Genomic DNA, 24379 nt, shown 5'->3' on the forward strand with positions numbered 1-24379 from the left:
TTCTATACAGCATTAACTCCTGGGGTATTAGTCAACCCACGGGCTTCCCGAGCACTCTGTTCCAGGCAATATGCAGACTCCTAGAGATTATAAAACCAAGGACACTTTTATCCCTCAAGTATCTAGAGGCTGGTCTAGCTGATAAAATGATTGAGAAAATCACCATAGATTATGTTACAGTTTTCATTACATCATAAAATAGATGGCTTGTCAGCACTGAATGATGCTTTTTAAGTGGGAATTGTGAAGAGATGCCATGATTAAATAATTTTGAGAAGTGATGTTAAACAGATTTCTCTACCATCAGACTTCTCAAACACCTTAATATGCCTTGCTTACATTATGGACCTCCAGCAAGGTCTCATAATTTGTAGTACTCAAAAAAAAAAAAAAAATCCTTGGGCTCTCTAACCCTTTCTATTGCAGGTTGTTTCAGGACCATTGTTTCCTAAAACCTGTTGGCAGCCGGATGAAATGGATATTAGAATTCGTTCTTATTGGTCTTTATGGGCCTCAGAAAGGTTATATTATGCTGGAAAAAGATACATAAAATGTGTGAACTGTTAACTGTTCAAGGGAGGTGAAGCTATGAGGCTAGTCCATACTTAAATATTTAAGCAGATTCCCTCATTGATGTTTGCGCTTCTGTTCAAATGCCTGACTCTACAACCCATTTTCACACTCTTTTCCTCTTAGATCTTTCTTGAAATATAATGTAATGATTCTTCCCTTCGTAGACACTCATTTCTTATCAGAACTACCTCAAAAGCCGTGAGAGATAGAAGATGAAGAGAATACTGTCTCTCTCATTCCTGAGTAGTCTTTCAAAAACACCTTCTCAATTTGGAGCTTATATTGTACTGTTTACAGAAAAAGTTGATAGTGATGACAAGATGTCCAGTGTACAGAATGGCTTCTGTTTGTTTTTAAATGCCTAATCTGCCGGATTGACGAATAGCATGAGTTCTAAAATCCATCGTGAGATCTCTTAGTTCATGTAGGAATTTAATAAAATCAATTTGTATAGGCCTTAATATGTATAGGAACTATTTTTGGACAAATCTGCCTTTCAAAAAAGGGAGTGTGTGTGTGTGTGTATGTGTGTGTGAGTATGAGTGTGTCTGCACATGGTGCTTTCTCTGAAAGCAGAATGAGACCCATACGCAGAGGTGAGATGAGGTTAAGCATCAGTTGCAGAAGTTCCACTGTGTACGAATTCCTTTTTTTCGGAATCTTTCCGGTATAATTAACATAGACCCAACTACATTTGGTGTTCCTTTGCTTATCATGTAATGCCAGAAGGGAGTCCTCTGCCATAACTTGTTTGTATCTATAATTAAAGGAAATGCATTTACCATTAAACTGTATTTTATAATTTGTTCATATCTTAAACTTTCATGGAATACTATTCTTACTAAAATCATGTGATTTCAATAACTATATGAAAAAATGCAAAGTTTAAATCTTGATACATGAGAAAGCCCTTTTTTCTCATTGGGACAACTTTGCTATTTATCAGTCATAGAATTAAGCTTCAATTAACATTCAAATCAGAAAATTGGCCTTTTACTTTAGAATTTTCAGTAACCATATTAACCATTGTCTTTTTATCAATATCGAAGAGGCATTACTTATATTACTTATTATTTTACTTATTACTTATTTACTTATTATCTCGGGGGAAAAATTCTGTTCTTGAGATTTAAAGCAAATGATTTCACTAATAATTAAAATGGCAGGTAAATACTAAAAATTTTCTGCTAAGTGTAAATACAGCTAACTTTTGTCAGAGATCTTTTTACCCAGGATACTTAACTATAATTCCTGTACTGTTTTCTTTTCAAAAAATGTCCTGTTTTACCTACTGTTAAGTGATTTAAAACTTCCAATTAATTTATGCCCTATTAATACTAATAAGCAATATTTGTGATTTCCTCATTCATGAGTTTTTATTATCTGCTGTAGCTGATATTTTTATATTCAGTGTATCACTTATTCACATCGTTAGCATTTATTTGCCATTTAGCCTTTCTCATCAATCTGCCAGCTACTGTTCTGGGTATCGGGGTGCAGCACAAAGGAGGCAAACAATAAACAGATCTATCACATGTGGGTTGATGGCGTATTATGTACAATGACAAGGATTAAAGAATGTGAAAAGAAAAGAGACCTGTGGGAATGGGAGATTACACCTTTACAGCAGGTGGTTGGATAACCTCACTAATCCTGAGTCATGTGGGTAGAGATGAGAAGGAATGAGCAAGCCCTGTGTGCCTAGGAAAAGACCCTCCCAGGCCGTGAGAATAGCGTGTGCAAAGGCCCTGAGACAGAGCATGTGTCCTGTGTTTGAGGACTAGCTAGGAAGCCAGAGTGGCTGGAGTGAAGGGACCTGCTATGACGGGTAGAGAAGATCAGAGTGAGTGTGGGGAGGAGGGCGTCCTATAAGATCTTGCAGATCATTATAAGAATTTTGGCTTTTGCAATGAGTATAAGCATTATAAGACGTAACTAGGCTTGGAAAAGGCTCACTGTAGTGTGTTGCCAATACTCTGACATAGAAAAGACTAGAAGAGGGAGACTAAGGAGGCTGTAATCATACTTGAGATATGTTTTGAAGGTACAGCTGACAGAAATTAATTTATAAGCTGAGTTTATAAAGCTATTATTTTAAATCTCTATTACCCTGGGTGTAGTAGACGAATTTTCATATTATACAACTGGTTTAAGTTACTCTTAAAGCTGCTTCCTGCAAGTACAAATTTTAAGGACTGACTTTGTTGAGATTTTTTTTTAATAGAATTACTGATTCAGTGGTGCCTGGGTGGCTCAGTAAGTTAAGCGTCTGCCTTCAGCTCAGGTCAGGATCCCTGCTCAGCGGGGAGCCTGTTTCTCCCTCCCCCTCTGCCTGATGCCCTGCCTACCTGTGCGCACATATTCTCCTCTCTCTCTCTCTCTCTCTCTTAAATAAATAAAATCTTTAAAAGAAAGAATTACTGATTCAGTGGCAGATATTTTAAATTTTATTGATATTTAAGCTCTCTGCCTTGTGTAAGTAATATAGAAAATGTCTGATGTAAGTAAGTATATTTAGAATATTCCACATTGTTTCTCAGATACGGTTTACATTTTTTAATAGAGATTTTTTTTCCTCTTTATTATTTTCTGTGAAAATGTAGGGAAAAGAGAATAAGACATGAGCACTAAGGGCCCCAGATTTGGAAATGCAAGAGACCTAGGTTCAAGTCCAGGCGTGTGCTCTTACTAGCTGTGTGACCTGGGGGAAGTCACCTAACCTCCCTGAGCTTCATCAGCTTCCTTTCTTGGAGGCTGGAGAATGGATTGCTGTGAGCGTCCTATGTTGTGCATATAAAACAGCACAGTACCAGGAGCATATTTAGAATTTTGTTACTGATAATTGTTTATTTTAATAACGGCTATGACAAGGAAGATATTGATGACACAGGACATATTTTCATTTATTGGGAAGAATAATTTTAGCATTTTAAAGAAGATTTTATTTATTTATTTGACAAAGCAGGAACAGGGGTAGGGACAGAGGGAGAGAGAGAAGCAGACTTCCCTCTGAGGAGGGAGCCTGACGTGGGGCTGGATCCCAAGGCCCCGGGGTCATGACTTGAGCCGAATGACAACTGAGCCACCCAGGCACCCCAGAAAAATAATTTTAGAAGGAGCTGTTACCTTTAGGCATGACTGCAGCAAAACTGTTATTTATTCCCAGTCACTTAGGTACAGATGTTCACTTCGTATACCTAATATTCAGTACATAGTCTGATATATGCACTAAAGGGCATAAGAATAAGGACAGGTCCAAAATACTAACTATTGTATTTAACTTGTCAGATGTATACCTAATTTGATAGTAAACTCACTTAAGACGATGGCTTTTCACTGTATATAACCGTCTTTATCTTAGTGAAAGTTGACACAAGTGGTGTTCCTCTGACTTACCTTTCTCGCTTTTTATCACCTAAACCCCTGGCTCCGTTGTGTCGGGTAGGCGAGGTGCCCCGCTGAAGTTTAATATGACAGGATGACTTGCTGTATCGCTGTGAATCACAATCTCCTTTGACAGTTGAAGCAAACAGTAAAATTCACTCTAATATAACCATGTGGTGTCTGTCCAAGAGCAAAGCCAAAGAACCGTATCAGTCATCAGAATAAGAAAAATAAGTTCTTTGCTCTTTTTCATCAAGTTTGCATTGGCGTATAGAGTGAAATACCAACCCACAACTTTGTGGTATGAGTTTTTGTGCTATCTGTATGATAATATAATGTAGTTATAGTTTACGTCTGAATGCCCAAATTCCCAAGTTGATGATGTATATAGAACTCTCCGCTTGATGGGCGCATGGGTGACTCAAGCAGTTAAGCGTCCGACTCTTGGTTTCTGCTCAGGTCATGATCTCATGGGCCATGAGACTGAGCCCCACATCAGGCACTATGCTCAGCAGGAGTCTGCTTGGATATTCTCTCCCTCTGCCCCTTCCCCTGCTCTCTTTCTTGCCCTCTCTCTCTCAAATAAATAAATAAATCTTAAAAAAAAAAAAAAACTCTCTGCTCTTGAACTTTTGTGATCATTATTATACTTATTCTTAAGTTATCATCTGCTCAGTGGGAATTGACTCTGAAGTAATAGGTGAAAATTGCATTATATTATAAATTATTTTAATAAATTATTATAAAGCATTGGGGTTAGCTCAGAGTTCATTGTTTTGTAATTTATAGATCAGACTTTCTTTTCTCCTTCCTAAAAATATTTGAAAGACCAATATTTGCCATTAGTTTTTCTGCAGTTCACATTGGAAATACGTTCTGGTAGAATGTATTATTCTGACTATGAAAGAAAATAATTGATGTTTCCCTATTTAGGAATGAAGTATAATTGTAAGATTTTCAAAGCATACATTCCAGCAGCATATGAGATTCTGAAATAACAAATTATTTACTCTGTAATGGCAAAAAAAATTTTCAGACTTAAATGATGCTTTGAGATGAATAAAGGGTCTTTATGTCATTATGATTCAGGTATAACTTTAAAATTAATTGCTTTTATCCTAATTGACTAGTTGCAAGTATCAAAGGTACACATGCACACATATACATGTTATATATATATATACACATATACATACAACAATCTCCTGGGGAAAGTTATATCAAACATTCATTTTTCTTTATTTTTCGTAATCATTTATACCTATTTTATCCATAGGTATTAAAAATTAGTTAAAATATAATCTTTAGAAAAATAAGGTAATGGAGGAAGAAATGATTGGTGTTAATTATCAAATGCAAAAGATTCATTTCATTGAAATAGACACTTTTTGAATATGAGATTAGTAGATCTTTCTCATTGCATTAACAAAGTTACAGTTCATACTTTCAAAAATTTTGATGACTGTTATACAACCAGATACTGAAACTGATACAGAATAAATTCTAAATCCATTATTAGAAAGAGTTTATACTTTTAATCCTGATCTTACTAAAAGATTTCTGTTTGTAACTACCTCTAAAAGTCCTGATGTGAACTTGCCTTGATTCCATAGGGATATTTGGCTAAGCACAAAATCCGGGAACATAGCTGGTCTGCCTTCTCTATATGTTTTTATTCAACTATTTGTTTTGAATTGTAAGCCCCTACATTTAAACCAAAAAATAATGCAGTAAATAACCAAATGTATTCAAATTTTCTGTATTTTTTACAATGAGAACAAAATCTCCAGTTTCACATTAGCTTGATTTTTATTCGGAAGAAAAGTAGTTAAAATATTTTAGTTTGCATTCCGTATGCTTTTATAATATTTTCATCCATGGGATATTTATTCAATTTGTCAAATGTTTGGTACCACATAAAACACTTTCACTACCATTCTCAAGGACTAGTCATTGTTTTCAGTAGATCTGGAAAATATTTATTGTAATCCTTTACCTTGAAGGCTGTCTAAGACAGAATAATTCCATTCCATTCATTCCAGGTCAAAATATGAAGCAAATGGCTACAAATACCTCCTTTAAATAAATTTCCATTAGAGATGCAAGTAATATGTATACTGTGGACCAATATGCATTTTCCTTAATTATTCTTCAGGGAAATATAGATATAAAGATATATGTATATATAAATATATATTAAAATAAAGATATATAAAGATATAAAATATATGAAAGTAAACATTCTATTAGTATAAAATACTGATTTTGTTTTGTTTTGTTTTGTTTTGTTTTTCCAGGCCTGATGGAATTGGAACTGTTTCAGTGGAAGAAAAAGAGAGATTTGAGGAGATAAAAGAAAGACTCTCTTCTCTTTTAGAAAATCAGATAAGCCATTTCAGGTATATACTCTATTCATTAAGTATTTGCTTTCTTCACTTAATACTCCAGTTCCCTATAGAAGTTTATTATGTCTTTCTGTGGCTACTCAAGAACTACCAGTAGCTTCTTCTCCATCGCCTGCCAGGTAAGATCCACATCCCTCAGTCTGTGGTCTGCTTCTAAGCCTGCTGTTCAGTTTTCACCATTCATTAAGGTAGGTCCCTTCTCCTTCAGTTTGTGGAATGCATCTCTCACTTGCTTGTGCATTTCTCATCCTTGAGTAGCCTCTTCCCCAACCTCTGGTGAGCAGTCCTCCCTCTCAGTTACCAGGCAAGGAACTTCTTATGTCCTATCTTCATAGTAGAGCTGTTTTTGATCCTTCCAGCAAAGACTGGAAAACCTGAAGCCTTTTAGCATTTATCACCTGTACTCCTCACTAGTCACTTATCACATAGTTACAATACCCATTTTTTAAGTCATTGGTTACTTTATTTACATTTTGTGGGAACAAGGGCCATGTTGCCTGGCACAGTTCCTTGCTCGAAAAAATTAACCATTGATCCTAAGAACATTTACAGAATGAAAGATCAAAATCTTGATGTTTTTTACCCTGATTAAGTTAGCTCAATAGAACCTAATGGTTAAGAACAGAAATATTTCTGGAGAATGCAATTCAAGACAAAGGAGAAAACAAAGAAAGAGGAATAGTTAAGACCCCTGAACAGAAAGTCAATGTTAAAGAGGAGGAAATCGTCATAATGATAGTTAATAGAAACCCCAAGTGATGATTGAGCTTAGAAAGCAACCAAAATATTAAGATGTTTTAGTATGTTGAGAGAGGATTTACCCACCTGGGACTGAGTTTGGAGTTCTATTAATTAGATTATATTAGTTATTTTGGAGTTTGGAGTCACATTAGATTAAGTATATAAAAAGAGGATATTAAAAAGACAATTATAAACAAAATAATGGCATGTAAATCATAGTAAATATTGTATCTCAGTTATCTAGGATATTTACAGAATATAAATACTGAATTTAACTCGCCAAAATGGCATAACTGTTAGAAAGACAGGAAGGACAGGAATTACATTTAGGATGGGAGAAAGTAGTAAAAAAAAAAAAAAGAAAGAAAAGAAAAAAGCTACTTATGTCTAAAGTGGAGTAACAAGATTATATTTACTCTCCCAGCTGAAACAAAAAAAAATTTTTAAAAGATAAAATATGCAGAAGATTGCTTTTTGGCACACTAAACATAAAGACAATGAATAAAAGTGATTCTTGAGAGAAACAAATGAATAAGGTCTTTTATTGTGTCTGCTTGGCACCAGGAGAGTATTTCTGGGTCAAGGCCCAGGGAGGAGAATCCCAGTGGACACCCTGACTTGAGGAGACAGATGTAGGAGTACAGGGAGGGCAAGGCAGCCAGAGTTTGTAGGTCAAAGTTCTAAAGAAAAGAGAGGAGAGACTTACAGGTATTTGCTGAGGGTCCCTCTAGAGTCTTCAACTAAGTATTGATCTGAGTATGTATGTAAGGAAACTATTTAAAGTCAGATAAATAATCCTTTCACTCCATGGTAGGATTACAGGAGATAATCCTCAAAGCTAACACAAAGCTAGGAGGAGTACCAGTTTCTACCACCCAGAGTGGAAAACTTCTAAGTTGTGGACAGAGGGTAGAATACTCAAGAGAATTTTTACCTCAGTAATAGAAAAAAATAGAAAAAAATCAAGATTCAAATAAATCAAACTGTTTCTAAGTAATTTTAACTACATTCCAGAGTAAAGTTCAAGAATAAAGGAATACAAAAATATTGAGCCACCAATAATGTAAAACAATAATGTCTAGCATCCAGTCAGAAATCTCTAGGCACACAATGAAATGGTAAAATATGACCAATGAAGAGAATGAAAATAGCCAAAAGTGGAAGTGACACAGAAGATAGAATTAGTAAACAATAGTATTAAAAGAATTCTTACCAAATGTCATATTTTCAGCCTGTTAAGGGCATCTATGGAAAACATACAACTTCATACTTAACAGTGAAAGATTGAATGTTTTTCACCTAAGATCAAAAGCAAGGCAAGGGTGTCTGCTCAAAAATCAGTAGTCAGGGTTGTGTGGTGTGGACAGTTCAGAAATCAACTTACACACATAAGGTCAATTGATTTTCAAAGATAATTTGCAAAGTACACTTTTTTTGATAAATGGTGCTAGAACTATTATAGCCATATGCAAAATATTGACCTGGATCCATACCTCATACCTGATTCATAAGTTAACTCAAAATGGGTAGACCTAGAAAACAGAAAATCTCTTTGTTCTTGGACTAAGCAAAGATTCTTCAAAACACCGAAATCAAGATTCATAAATGGAACAATGTTACCTTGAACTTCATCAACATTAAGAACTTTTGATCTTCCAAAGACACTGATAAGGGAATAAAGAGATGTATCTCAGAATGGGAAAAAGCATTTGCACAATACATTTCCCACAAAAAACTATTATCCAGAATATATAAAAAACTCTTAAAACTTGGTAAGAAATGAAACAACCCAATACAAATTTGTTTCTGATATTTCACCAAAGACACATGGCGAAAAGGCATATGAAAAGATGCTCAACGTCACTATTCTTTAGGGAAATACAAACTAAAACACAATGCGGTACTACTACATTATTAGTATAAATAAAATTAAGAAAAATAATTACCACCCAAAAGGCGTTGGCATGGATGTGAAACTGGAACTCTGCACATACTCTTGATAGGAGTATAAAAGGGTACAGCACACTTTGTAAGATTGCAGGTTTTTAAAAATTCAAACACCTCTAACATATGACCCAGCCGTTCCACTTGTAGGTATTCTCCAAGAGAAATGAAAGCACATGTTCACACGAAGACTTTCATGTGAATGTTCATTCCAGTGTTATTCATAATAGCCAGAATATGAAAACAAGACAGAAGGCTATCAACAAGAAAGAGATAAACAATCGCAATACTTCTGATCAGCAAAAAGGAATGAATGGTTGATAGCATGAATGAATTTCAAAATATACTGAGAGAAATCAGATGCAAAGATGTATGTACTGTAAGATTCCTCTTACATAAAATTATAGAAAATACAAACTAATTCAACTACAAAGTAAATCAGTGGTTGCCTGGGCCCAAGGGGTGGGGAGGAAACATTTGGAGGTCATGAATATGTATATTAAATCGATTTGGTGATGGTTTCATGGGTGAATACATATGTCAGAACTTACCAAATTATTTTAAATATGTGCAGTTATATGTCATTTATGCCTCTAAATCTATTAAAAAGTAAGTACTTCCATAGTGGGAAGTTAGTAGAATAATATATAAAACTGAAAAATCAAGAATTAGAAATATTAGCATGTAGGTTAGGAATATAATGTTTAAATACAGAAAGAAATAACTAAATTTAAAAACTTTTTTTTCTGGAGCAATTACTTGCAGAGTGGGGTGGAAATGACATAAAGGATTTCTGTTTTTCGAAAGAAGTCTTTAGAAGTTTTCTTTCAGACTATGTGCATATATAATTTTGATAAAAAGAAATACTGTATTTTAAAAGGTAAAGAAAAGAAACAGTTTAATTGTGGGACGTGTCTATGCAGGCTCATCTATCTGTGTAATTAATTTCCTAAGGTGGGAATCAGGGTGATTTTAGTTTACTCAGATTAGATATTAATCTTAGTTGCATTTCATTTGATGGTTGAGTATTTTCCAATTTGTTTTGTTATTACAGAGCTGTCGAAGTGGTAAAAACCCAAAATATTTATCCTGAAAGGCAGAACAAAACTATTCCTTTCTTTTAAAACTCGTTTTGTAAAGATTAATTAAGCTTCTCTGTAGTTATTTTCTGTACTTTATTGATTCAGGATTACTTGTACTCTGTAAATGTGTTGAATTATTTACACATCATGGGCAGCTAATGCTAATTCAGAACATACCCAGTGGGACCTCCGAGCCCTGAAATGCTAAATGTAATCTGGGGATCAGTAACATTCCATTCATAAAATGTGTCACCCACAGGTTAATGGAAATAAACAATAGGAAAGACAATGGGTGGATTATGCAAATACAGTGAAAAGATTTAAGCAGGGGGAGGGGACTATAAGAACCCAATTTGTGTTTCATTTAAACGTGGATTAAGGTTTATGGTATACAAAATGATGAAAGCTACTTTGCTAATTTGCTAATGCTCTAAAAAGCAACACTGCGCAGGAAAAAAAAACAATCAAAAATAAATTGGCGGTTGCTTTTGTGCATGGTAGCAGAGAGGAGTAAGAGATGCATGGAGGGAAGAGTGAGTTAAGGAAATTTTTAACAGTAAATGAAATAAACAGTGTTCTGAGGAAAAATTTGACCAGATTTATGACATTTTTTGCAATTATCTGACACTAATAAAAGTTTCATAAAACTAAAACCCAATCCTACTATGAATTTAACAGCCATTTGTGAGAAATCCATCTTTAAGCAGTCTTGAAAATTTCCTGCTGTAATACAAATTGAATTTAAAATATATGTGTTCTTAGGGAAACCTGTTCAAATTGCCTTATGAAAAAAATAACTTCATTGTGATTTACATCTTAGAAGATATGTTTACCAAGTCCCTGAATAATGGCGAAGGACAGGGAAATATATAAACTTCAGTTCTGATCCAGAGCAAAGTGGCAGCCTGAGGCCGCTTTACTGAACCTGATTCAAGAGAGCCAGGAGCTCCAGTAGGATGAAGAGGCCCTGACATTCTCTGCTCTTTAAGTGGAAAGTGACCTGAAGAGGGACCCCCGTGTAAAGAGCAATAAATCTGTCACCACCTTGTGTCAGCTAACTTCTAAGGAGCCCGCTCACTCGCCCAGCCTCTGACCCTAATTTCGGAACACGAGTGTGAGCTGCCCTCCCGTTGTTGGTGTCTTTAGGAATGCCCGGCATTAGACTGAGGATAACCATCTCTGCTGGCAAATTGTGGAGCTCTGGAAAGTTTATGTTTTGTGTGGGGAGGTTGTAGAGTTAGCCACTGGCATACTAGGCAGATGTCAGGAAAGGGGGGAGCTGGGACCTGTTTTGTACTAGAAGTTATGTCTGGGGGGTGTGCTTCCGTCTCAAGCCACCCATAACTACAAGAGGAATTGGGGAAAATCATTTTGTTCATCATAGGGCTTGAACAACAGCAAACCTGACGAAGATTTTAGGGACTATATTTTAATTATCTCTTTACTGGTAGAATCTTAGAGGGTTTTTTTGTTTTTTGGTGTGTTTTTTTTTTTAATTTACTGTGTTCTGTCTGAACATACATCCTCAAAATTTTAGAAACTTTTCATCACAGTTTATACCCTTACTGTTAAAAGAAATTGAAAGCATGGAACTAGGTAATTTTCTGCCGTTAAGATTTTCCCACATGGGTTGATGCCATTTTAACCAACTTTTCACTGTTCTTCAATAATGCCAAGTAATAGAAGTGGGAATTATTGAGCAGTCTTGGATATTAAATGGAAATTAAATATTAAATGTTTGTTCCTCCTTTTGTTTTTAAAGATACTGTTTTCCCTTTGGACGACCTGAAGGTGCTCTGAAAGCTACGCTTTCATTACTTGAAAGGGTACGTTTGAACACTGCTTTATAAATACTATTTGCACTCTCAGTGGCTGTGTACTTTAGTGACTGACACAGGCAGACAGGCCCGTTCCTCACAACGAAAGTGTTCTCTGAGGCTGTCGGTCCCATTTCACCACTTTCTCACCCGCTCTGAACCACGTTCCAACTCTTCCTGTCTCCTCCTTCTTCCTCCCCACAGCTTTTCTGAAGCCCACCCCTGCCATCCGCGGCCGAGTTGATGGAATCTTGGTAGTCGTACCCATTTCCCCCCTCTTTCTTTCCCTCATGAAATAGTCTTTTTTTTTTTTCCAGTTAAGTATAATCCTCCGTTTTTCAGACTTCACAGTTGTTTTTCATTACCCTCCCCCAGCCCCCGACTTATTTGTACATTTACTTATTTGTCCCATTTCTCATACCTATTAGGGTTTATCACTTCACATGCCCAAACGTATCCTTCCTTTCATTCTAAATCAATCTCGGAATAAGTAACTTGTGTTACTTTAAATGAATTCATGAATTGTAGAAATTTGTCTTCTGTCAAAAAATAAATAGTAAACAAGGCTTTCCTATCCATACTAAAATCACTTATTAATGAAAGTACATTCTCCTCTCCTGTTTTTGTAGCAGACTGGGTTTGAAAGGGAAGTATCGTTTTCATTTATTTATAAAACTATTCATATGCTAGTTGGAGCCTAACAGTAAAGTGATGGGGACAATTCCTGTTCCTTACCAGCATTAACACAAATTTCTAAGGATAATTTATAGCTCATGACTTGATTATTCTGGTCTTGATTTATTGACTTCAGAGCACTTGGTCTTGTCCAGTTTTCTGCCAAAGAATTCTGGACATATTACATTGTTTATTTGCACTTCTATTAAAAGCAAAAAGGGAAGACACTTTTCAGTGATTTAAGGACTTGCAAGATGGCTGGCATTGACGACTGTATACATTGGTGGCCTCTGTCTAGCCTGTCTTATCCTTGATTCCTGGGCATCATGTGATAGAAATAGTATTGTGGTAGTTCCCTGTTTTATTAGAATTTTTATAATAAAGCTGAATGTAAACCAGGCTTTTCCAAAGTATTCATTTCATCCAGTTCATTAAGGTATCATGAGAAAGATAAAATCTTTACAGAGAGCTTTACTTTTGGAATGGCATCCCATCCTGGGTGCCTGATACAGCCTGTCTGTGTGCTGGTTTCCATGGTAGAGCTTCCCTCCTCCCCCAGCAGGGAAGAGTTCCTAAGAGCATAGGCGCCCTCGTGCACTGACAAGTGGTAGGATGAACAGTGACCTTTTTTCCAGTTATAGTCACTTCTCATGTCTCTTGCTGGACTGAGAGAGAAATGGTAGGGCCATTTCTTCATTTTCAAGTCTCTGTATTTATTGACACCTTTGAAAAACAAAATCTGCATGTGAATTCTTCGTACTTACTAAGCTTTGGAAGAAATGGAGGGGATACACAAGACAAGCTGTCTCTCCATTTTTGCTCTTCCCAGCCCTTAATCTGTACTTTGCCAGGAAAGAGGATACAGTCCCCCCCAGTCCAAATTAAATATTCAGCTCCTGGGAAATATAAACTATCACCTGATTTCAACCCTGGACTCACCTCTGTAACAGACATATACCTTCTAATTTTAACAGCTATTTCTATTATTTAAAAGTGTATCAGGTGCCTGGGTGGCTCAGTCAGTTAAGTATCTGACCCTTGATTTTGGCTCAGGGCATGATCTCAGGGTTGTGGAATCGCACCCTGCCTTGGGCTCCACGCTGGGGCACAGAGCCTGCTTAAGATTCTCTCCCTCTGCCCTCTCCCCCCACCCCCCGCCGCTTGTGTGCACGCATGCTCTCTCTCGCGCGCTCTCTCTCTCTGTCATTCTCTCTGTCTTGATGGATGGACGGACAGACGGATGGATGGATGGATGTGTGTTTGTGTTACCATGGGAAAGCCTAATAGTAAAGTTTATGGTTCTGCATGTGGGACAAAATTAATTTTAAATTTAAATTTTAGTAATAATCACATTAAAAATAATAGTACATTTAAAAACAAGCGAAAATAATAGTACGTTAATAGTCTTTTTTTTAAACTATGAACAGGATTTTTTTGCCTATAAAGAATCTAATGTGCAGTTCTAATTAAAATGCCAAATATATGTAAATGTGTTAAAGATTTTAAATATGAGACTATGAAGAATAATTGAATTTGATGGGAAATAAATTTTTAAGTGATAAGGTTTGCTGTTTTGAAAAGGAAAGCTTGCCTAACAAAATTAAAATATGTTGTGAGGGATCACTGGTGCTTAAATGGTCGAGTAGATTTGAGATTATAAAATCCTTTGTGCCGAGGCCAATCGAAAGAGAATGAAATCATAAAGCACGAAATGGATGTTTTCCTATTCTTTTGATGAGTCTTTAAGGTAAAAGACTAATAGAATAGTAAGAATACTTACTGTTCTTTTCTTCTCTATGTTCATATTTTGCCTTCTGTGTTATAATTTGAATGTAAGTAAAGCCAGAAAAGCTGCATTAACTATACAGAAAGAGAGAGGTTAACTAATAGTATAATCAAAACTAACTGTAAGCAGTTTTATCACTGAGAAAGTTTTAAGGAAAATTATCAGTGAGTCATTATAAAAGTGCTTAAGTACATTATGTTTTAAAATCTGGATATAATTGTATTTTCCCCTTGCTAATAGCAATACTTGTAAAGGAAAATATGTGTGTGTGTGTGTGTGTGTGTGTATATATATATTTAGGAATTCAACGGAAAATAATCTGTTGTTTTTTAATTTCAGAAAGTTTCTGTGTATTTTAACATTTGATATTCCATTCATTTCACTAAAAGATTTTCTCTCCCTCAACAGATGAAGTAATTTAATTGTGAGAATTAGAGATCTTGATTTTTAAAACAGTGCTTATTCTTCATAGAATTTTGTTACTGTTTTTATATATCTACTGCTCAAAAGATTTAAAGCTTTTAAATTAGGGATGTGCAAGACAAACTTTATTACTTGTCCCAAGGACTATAATCCTGCTCTGAAACAGCTGCTCTAATGGAGTCGTGGGCCCCTGGAGGAAAAGTGACAGTCATCACACTGAATGGTGGTTTGGCCTATGGGAGGTTTTGATGTGCATAAATGAGGCTTAGACAGGAGGAGCCAAGATTGGAGGATTACATTCCCGGTTGTGAAGTGCCGACTCATTACTTTCCCCCAGTGTTACCTAGGGCCCCTTCCTAGTAATAGATCTAGGACAATTTGTGTAATTTGATTGTAGTATCTGTTTTATGCCATCTTTTTCTCTCCCCCTCTTTAGGTTTTAATGAAAGATATTGCCACTCCCATACCAGCGGAAGAGGTGAAAAAAGTGGTCAGAAAATGTCTCGAGAAAGCTGCCTTGATCAATTACACTAGACTCACAGAATATGCCAAAATAGAAGGTCAGTGCACTGAGCAATTGCCCAAGTGGCAGTGAGAGCCAACAATGCCTATTAACTGAATTTTCTGTGAGAAGTTCTTTCCTTTCCTGAACAAACCTGGACCGTGGCAAAGGGAAATGTCTCATTAAAATCTCAGCTGGTGGACTGAAGAGCTTTTTCCTATTCATTGCTTTAATATGCCTCCTGGGACTCTGCTTCAATGAAAGACCCAGGATTCGTGCTTAAGTTGTCCTTTGTTCTTATTTTGAGTTTTCAAGGAACCAAAAGGTGTTTTCATGGGTTGTATTTTTTGACATTACCGTAAGTATGTCTAACATTTAAACTATGGGTTGTGTCTTCTTTCCTGATCAGTAACCGTATAGTGTTACATAATTTTATTTTCTGTTCAACAGTGTCTCTCAGAGAAGGAGGAAACTTGATTATGGTGAGGGCCAAAATAAACTGAGAGAATTCTCTGCAACTTTTCATTGCTTGCAAGATATTAATGCACTTGAAAGATTAGACCTCTTGAGAGGACTGCACATTTTTTCCCTCTTCCTTCAGGTTTCATTCACTAGGAATACTGAAATTTAAGATGCTTAGAAATAATGAGATTGAAATTCATGGCAAAATCACAAAATCAGCTTTATTCAACAATCCTTTAATATAATTAAAAGTAGGAAGGGCCTCAAATATTTTGCTTTAATCATCATGCAAGAGGCTTGTGTAGTGCATGTAGCGTTAACTTAGGAAAAAGGTTTGCGGTGTTAAATACTTATATCTAAAAATAAAAGCAAATCCTCTATTAGGAAAATTTTAGTAACTTTTAATGTAAAATGGCACTTAATTATAAATTTATTAATTTTTGATATTAAGATAGTTTTATCAAAATTGGGACAATGAAAGAGATTGACTATAATTGGCTGTGTTATATCCTTTTTTCTCTCCAAATCTGATCAAGCTTTCTAACAAGCATGCAATAACCAACCTCCTGAGTGATTAACAAAAAAGCCATCCCATCACTATAGCAACCAATATTATATCACGAGAGTAACAACATGAAACCTCCTTAGTTACCAGTTTAACATCATTAATTATGATATCACGTTGTGTTAAAGCAAAAGCAATGAATATTAGATCATTTGGGGAAAGTGGAAGATAAACAGATTGGTTTTCACATCTTGAATACTCACTGAGACAATTTTTGTGTTTTGGAATATTACGTGTTGTGAACATGGGATGGAAGAATCAATACAAAAATAGACCTCTTAAAACCTTTCAAATCTGATAAAGGGGAAAAAGTTTGTGCGCACCTTGAATAAACACAATATTGTTTTACCCAAATGTTTAAACTCTGTCCAAAAAACCTATGAGAATCCTTTTGTTCTTAGCTGTTGGTTCTAGTTAATATTTTTGACATTGTCTTATCCAAGAATACTGAAAAGATATGCAGGATATTTCTATTTTCTGGTCAGAGTCCATTTTGTCACAGCCACGGGTAGCTTTTAAGAATTAGCTAGACGTGTTAACACTGGTGGTGAAAAGACACAGCCGTTCTTCTGGATCACACAAAAAAAATAAGTCTGTGTTAGAGAAGATCCTATTATAGGACTAAATGGACAGTGGGCAGGGAGTTCTCCCACCTCTTTCCCTTCTGGAGTCACCTCTTATTTCTAGTTGTGAGAATATTCTAGAAAATGAATCCTAGAAACCTAATTGGGTGGGACTACTGAGCAGTCTCCATTTTCCAAAAAAACCCAAAATGCGTGCTTATTATATGAGAAAACATCTGTGCATTTCATTATCTCCCTTTCTTCCAACCCCCTTGCTTGTATCTAAAAAAATAAAGCACTCCTTATTTATGCTCAGGACCAGACCAAGAACAAAATCTAATTTAATTTAGAAGTAGGAAGTGGACCACTTTTCTTTGCTTGACTGACCTCCTGCATTATGTGAGCAACATGGGTAGAATCTGTTTTTCTCCTAAACTGTCTTTTCTTATGTTTTAGGCCCAGCAGAAAAGGAAACAGGTAACGAATGTTTGTGCATGCACGTATCGTTATTTCTATTGTGGCGCGATGTTTGATACTGGTGACTAGCTGTCTGCTTTTCAGGGCTCCTATTAGATCACTTTGATAAGATACCGAGAATACTTTGATTTTGTTGGAACTATTGTTCATGCTTTGTAGGGAAAATACAGGCCATTTATCTCTGTAAAAGTTCAGCAATATTTTTTATATAAATTCAAAGCAAAAAACCTGAGGCTGTATTAATGTTATATATTATGTTTTAAGCATGGACACTAATCTTAGCTGGAAGCTGTTGCCAATATTTGGAGGGCTCTTACAACTAGAAGAGAGGACTATCTTTCCTTTATCACTCCTGAAAAATAACCGAGTAAAAAGCATAAATGCTATTAAATAAGAAATAAGCAGCTCTTCGCTCTGAAAGTTGCTCATCAGAGGAATGAACAGGGATTCTGAAATCCCAGTCTTAGGCAGTTGCTAGGAAAGCATTCTCTGGGTTTCTGAATTCGTAAAGGTTTTGTTACTTTTTTCTTATGCCACTTATCACTATTGTAATTAATTTAGTTACACGTGCTTTTACCTGTTTATCATTCCTGTCTCTTCTTCAGACCCTTGCAGGCAGGGTCCTGATGGAACACGTTCACTCTTGGGTCCCAGCAGCCAGCCCCGCACCGCTGACACAAAGTAGGCTCTCAGTGCTTTAGAGAGAGATGAGAGGTTAGCTAGTTAGTTCTATGTGCAAACCATGGGGCAAGAGACCAGTGAGGATCCTGCCTAGTCCAAGTCCCCTTCTCTCATTCAAACCCTGCTTGCAAAGTTACCGACAAGTTTGACTTGTTTTTAACTGAAGTCTTCGACTAAAGGGCTCTATTTCTATTTTCCCTAACTTTTTCAATTCTGTTTCAGTATTTGACCCCAGAAAGCGTCAGGCACAAAACGCTCTGAGCCAGGAGAAGGGGAAAGAACGCACCTACAATGATCACTAAAGTGCACTTCAGAGACTACCACCGCCTCTTATGACAGCCCATTGTCATAGCAGCAGTCCTTTGCTCTTTGACAAACTTTTTCAAAATCTCTTATGGCATTTTATCCCTCACAATGTTTCTGTTGTGAAAATAGTTTGTATGTAGTTGACCCGCAGTAAGTCCAGAGTTATTAGGGGCTTTCCCACTGACATAAAGTAAATAAGTCAGCCAGCTGGGACTTGTATCAGGTGTCCTGATCCGCAGGCTACAGAGGCTACGCTCCCTCCCCTGCGAAATGCGAAGGGGTCACAGTGCACCTTCATGAAGGACAGGGCAAAGGCACCATGTAAAGTTGCCATTAAAGAGAGGGGGGAATGGGAGAGTTGCTGTCCCCCATGTACCTCACTTCTAGACAGAAGCCTTCCCTTCACACATATTTGACATTCATGCTACTGCTCAGCTATACAGGCTCCTGACTGTAGGAGAAACACTTTCCTTAAAATGAAATGCCCACAGGGGTGCCTGGCTCGCTGAGTCGGTGGAGCATAGGATGCTCATCTTAGGGTTATGAGTTCGGGCCCCACGTTGGGTATAGAGATTATCTTAAAAATCTTTAAGGGGTGCCTGGGTGGTGCCCCGGTCAAGCGGCCGACTCTTGGTTTCAGCTGGGGTCATGATTTTAGGGTCGCAAGATAGCGCGACCTCCGTGCTCGGTGCACAGTGCTTAAAGCTCTCTTTCCCTCTGCACCCCACCCTCCCTCTAGCTCGCTTGCTCTTTCTTCTCAGTGAAATAAATAAATCTTTTTAAAAAATCTTTTTAAAAATTTTTAATAAGAAAATAGAATTAAATAGAAAAGAGGGGGAAAATCAGTGTAGTCTAGGTGATTTAAGCGGATTGAAGGGAAAGCTAATCTCAGTTGAAGAATCTTCTGAAGTAACAGGAGAGAGGTTTTGAAGAAATGTAGTTCTATTCTTTTGGTTGCATTTGGTAGCAAGTTAACAGGGCTACCTAATAAATGTTCTTGGAGGTACTTTTAAGAAGAATGAGAAAGTCCGTTACATGTGTAAGAGCTCAAATGCTTGATAAGACTTCCAAGCAGTATTCTCTTGGGCATTATAATCCTTTTCCTCAGTTAGTTTGTACCATCTAGAGAAGAGGCGAATTCTGCCCAAGATTTGTCATGATTTTGTCATCTATTGACTGCTTATTCCCTCAGAGGCTTTTGATTTACTCTGCTTCATTAGTTCCTTAAACAACTTCACAAAACAGATGCTTCACAGAAGAGGTAACCGAGACTTCAGAAAAAGTCGGTCAGCTGCACAAGGGTGTGCCGTTGTTATTCAGTTCAGCAGACATGAGATGTGCAGCCCTGTATCTCCGTGTTCCTGGTTGCCCTGCCTCCGGGGCTGTCTGATTCCCAGTGCTGACCTCGACACCTCAGGCACGTCGCAAGAGCCAAGGGGTCACTTTTGCCAGAAGTATAGATATTTATTTAGTAAGAGCGAACACGTATTACCAGGAACTGTTTTAAGCACTTTACATGTATCCATTCACCCTTTGCAACAAATATTTCTATTATTGCTTTTCCGGGAAACTGAAGCAGGGAGGTTACTAGCCATATGCCCAGAGACAGCTAGGAAGTGGGAGATTACAACACACTATCTTCCTGTTGAGCTGTTGTCTTATTTTCCTCGGTCTTCCTCCCTCCCTTTTCTCGGCAACTTGGGTAGGTAAACTTGCGCTCCGTTAAAATACGTGGGCATTTGAAAGGAAGTCTGAAACACTACGGTCCACAGAATTATAATGAAAGCTGTAGATGTAACTTAAAATTTTCTAGCAGTCACATTAGAGAGGTAAAGAGAAACAGGTGAAATTAATTTTTACTAATAGTTCATTTAACCTAATTATCCAAAATATTATTTTAAAATGTATTCAATATACAAAGTTATCGATGAGATATTTTACGTTAGTTTTTCATACATAGGCTTGGAAGTCTGGTGTGTATCTTACTCTACTAGCACATTCTATAGGCCCCATTTTAAGTACTTGTTTACCTGTGGTTAGAGGCTGCTGAAGTAATTGGACAGCTCAGATCCTATCAGAAGGCTAAGAGTTGGACTCCAGAATCTGAATCTTTTTGTTTTTCCTCCCCCACACATACATCTCACAGTGTCAGGTGTTGAAAGTGAAAGTGATTAAAATTTGTAACCTCCCCCTCCCCCAACCCACAGCATCTCCTTCCCTTCCCTGCTTTATTTTTCTCTATGGCACTTAGCTCTAACACACGATATAGTTCGTTCATCCTACTACCGTCCTAGAATGTTCGCTCCACAAGGGCAGGACTTTTGTGTTTCAATAACTGCTCTATCTCCAGTGCTGAAAAACAGGCCTGGGCACATATTTGGTACTCCATAAATATTTATTGAATAAATGAATGACTTTATAGCAGAGAGTGATCAGGCTATTTATAGCAGAGAGAACATCTGTAAACTGGCAAACTGGCTTGCAAAAGGCCATTCAAATCAATCACTAAATAATTAACAATATAAAAGCAAAAACTAACCACTTAAAAACAACAAGATTGGAAAAATTAAACCAGAATGTCATGCCCTTATCACGGGCAGGGTAGGGGTACTAACTCTGGCTCACAGAAGCCCAGAGGTTATAGAGACCAACCGCATTAACAGTGTCTAGCAGTCTAACCTGTTTCGGTTGTTTCTGTAACTCAACATGAAGCTCAGTGGGACTCCTAGCTCTCTTCCGTCCTTGGGAGTTCTTCACCTTCTCCATCTGCAACACGAATTTGCAGAATAAAGGGATTTTACAACTTTGTAATAAATGAAATAAAACAAATGCCCTCTCTCTAAATCCCTTCTTTCCTTCTTGGGAATTCTTTGCATTTGTTTCATGAGTAAAGATAGTTCATTTTGAGAACTTAAAATTTCTAGAAAGCATTTTTTTTTAATTTTAAGAAATGTTTGAGATTTACACAGCTGCAAAATCAGCTAGTTTTCTTCCTTGATTTAATTTTATCACTCCTGTTGTAACGGTAAGACCCTTTTTACAGTATTTATGATCTAGGGCTCAAAAAGGTACCAAAACTTCATTTTCCTAATTGTGTATGGTTTTTTTTTTTTTATTGTATACCTTGTTGATGCAAACCAGCTCCTTTTAAAGGAGAATCAATTCCTTAATTCAAGGAATTTCTTATAGACAAGAGCAGCAATAATACACGTAATAACAGCCCCTGCTTTCTCCTGAAAACTACGCACCATATGAGGACTTAAATAAAAGAGAGAGACGGCTCCTTAGCGCTTGCCTTGACCTGAGAGCTTTCGCGTAGATCTGGGAGCTAGACTTACTGTAAATCTCAAACCGTGGAGGTGCCCCAAACAAAAGGTAGCATGGAATGAACAGGCAAAGTCTTTGTGCACTGAGGCTCTGTCTGGGCCCTTTGGTTGCCAGGTTTCCAGGCCTAACCCCCAAGTGCTCTCATTTTCAAAGTCTCCGTTGAACAGGTAAAGATGGTTTCCCAGAGGACCACACTGCTTGCTTTCTTTAAGAGAAGTTGCACTTTGGCAGTCCTTACGTCATTGGGATGTGTTTGCCATCTGGGTGGCATTTTAATTTAGCACTCCATTGTCAGAGTGTAGCGATAAATAATAAATAAATAAAATCTGTTGTGCTTAAGTGCCTGTGTGTATAGAAGTGAGTAGATAAAAAACTGCACAGTTGACGAGGATATTTTTTGATAGTGAATAATTTCTTATATTTCTACAATAGCTGTTTTCTCTCATAAAAGTTGTATGTGTTATAAATTTAATTTTAAAATGGTTTTGAGTATTATATGCTATGATGAATTCAGGTTACTAATGTCTAAATAATAGACCTGAAATTTTGCACTCTCATTAGACTTGTTGATACTCTGTAGGAGGTAATTTGCATATTGGAAGAAACAGAATTCTCAGCTTAAAAACTGGAAAGCAAAGTTGAAGAATTAAAGAGTTTCTTTGTAGCCTTTTTGGACAGTGGGACTTTGGCATGAAAGTAAAACCTCTGTGACCATTACTGCTTCTGAGTCACCTGATGATTTAGAGACAAATTGATAAATGTAATTTCTGGTTGTAAGAGAGAATGACTTATTGTCATCTTTACAATATTCTAGACAATCATAAATCTGTAAAGGGCTTTTCGTTTACAAAACTATATGTGTATATAGAGTAAAAACTGCTGCTTGAGCTATATCATCTGGATAGGGATCAAATTAAAATTTACTTTGTCCCATATACAAAAAAAACTGGGTATTTTTCAGACTGTCATTAGACGCTTTAAATTACCTAAGAAGATAAATTTTTCTTGATGGCCATAAACTACATTTATTCCATCGTCTAATATGCAATTGAATGTTAAACTACCTTTTTCTCATCAATCTATTGAGTTAAATGTCTTTAACACCACTTCCTTGCGACACCAGTAGCCTTAGTCTATGTAATGTATACGCCAGAAAGTATTGGGGTCATATTCTCTTTTTAAGTACTACATAAGCGATATGAATTTGCTTTAGCCGTTTCCACAGCTCGTCTGGAATGAATGAGGATTTGTAGTATGTTTATTTGCTTCGGCTCTGTTCTCACCACCTCACCAGCCACCCAAGATAGCAACCCCACACTGTATAATTTGTGTTCACACCAATTAGTTAGCTCATGGCAATGTTGACAGATTAATTCCTATGAATCAAGAGATGTTTGGGGGACACAATAAGCAGGAGTTGCAGGGATTATTGACTAGACGAGGCAAATACAGACACGGGCTTCCATCCGACAGGGTTTTAAAGCTGTGCGTGTACCTTCAGTTAGCTCAAGGCAGGCTTCCGAGGCGAAGAGCGTGCTGTGCAGCTATACGTTAGCTCTCTGCACGCTCAGGCAGCCAACCACGTGAAAAGTCAAGCGAGGCCATGGGAGCACCCGGCATACCGGTGGCAGCATGTTGGTAGTGCTGGAAACACTCTCAGGACCACTGCACTCACCACCCACAGCTTTAGTGACCGAAGGATGGGGAAGGTTCTGTCAACTCCAGACAAACCATGGAGACGTTTAAGGACACTTAGCACGCTCTCCTCTGAAATTGGTTCTGAGTCTGCATTTCATTACCATCCTTCCTGATTTATCTGAGTTTAATGGTGAGGCAGCATTAGTATCTGTCACTTGATTAAAAACAACTGCTGACAGCACTTTCCTGCTGCCTCTGGTTTGGGCTTTTCATATCTTACGTTGGCGTTAATGTTGCCAGCACTGGATGATTCGCCATGCTTCCGCCGAGGTGTTCTGTGACCTAAAGTAGTGGCATCTTTCCTTGAGTCACAGTCTTGGTCATGAGTCATCTACCCTTCCCTGCTTTATTTTGGTAGTGTGAGGTATAATAGATGAGGACAGTCTCCTTCAGGGATGGTCATAGCTGATTCCATATTCAAAATGAAACTGGATTCAATCTTGATTGATGTTCTTTTTCCAAATCAGGCTATCACAGGAACTTGATCTTAACTTCTTAACATCTTGATCTTAAATAAGTTTCGGGTATTGAAGAGCAATCCCTTTCTTTCCACCTTGAAAGCAGAGGAAGCCTCAGCTCTGTAGTTCTATACCTACAAACTTATTGGCATCCCCACCTACCCATGTCTTCTATTCTCCGGCATCAAAGGATGAGGTATCTTCCTCTTTGAGGTTGATGCAGCCATCTTTGGTGTTGATCTCAATTGCACCTACCTCCTTCTGGATGGAAAGTACTCCGTCATATATCTCTTCTTTCTCCTGTTTCTCCGTTTTCTTTCTACATATTTCCTTTCCATCTACAACCATGGCATCTCCGTAAATAAAGCTGCCTTACCCTTACCTCTCCACCGCCTTACATCTGCCGTTCAAAGAGCAGCATATACTTAACTTTCATTTCGCTCACCTTCGCTGCACTTGTCTGCCCAAAGAAGTTTTCTTTCCAATCTCACCAGTCTGTCTGGTGGGGAG

At 37.2% G+C, this 24379-nt stretch overlaps 1 protein-coding gene across 3 annotated transcripts in view; it reads left to right on the top strand.

Moving 5' to 3' along the window:
* The window catches only part of CADPS2 (calcium dependent secretion activator 2), a 528567-nt gene that overhangs the window by 400959 nt on the left and 103229 nt on the right, over positions 1–24379 (top strand). For 2 of the 3 annotated variants that reach the window (XM_040644063.1, XM_040644064.1), the window contains exons 14-16: positions 6255–6356; positions 11892–11955; positions 15267–15390. In XM_040644063.1, coding sequence (XP_040499997.1) covers positions 6255–6356; positions 11892–11955; positions 15267–15390 — 290 coding nt within the window. Of the gene's footprint in view, positions 1–6254; positions 6357–11891; positions 11956–15266; positions 15391–17378; positions 17400–24379 lie in introns of all 3 variants that reach the window. The other variant, XM_040644062.1, reaches the window with a different exon arrangement.

This window comes from Ursus maritimus, unplaced genomic scaffold (assembly GCF_017311325.1).
Source record: "Ursus maritimus isolate PB19 unplaced genomic scaffold, ASM1731132v1 scaffold_3, whole genome shotgun sequence".
In the NCBI taxonomy this organism is placed as follows: domain Eukaryota; kingdom Metazoa; phylum Chordata; class Mammalia; order Carnivora; family Ursidae; genus Ursus; species Ursus maritimus.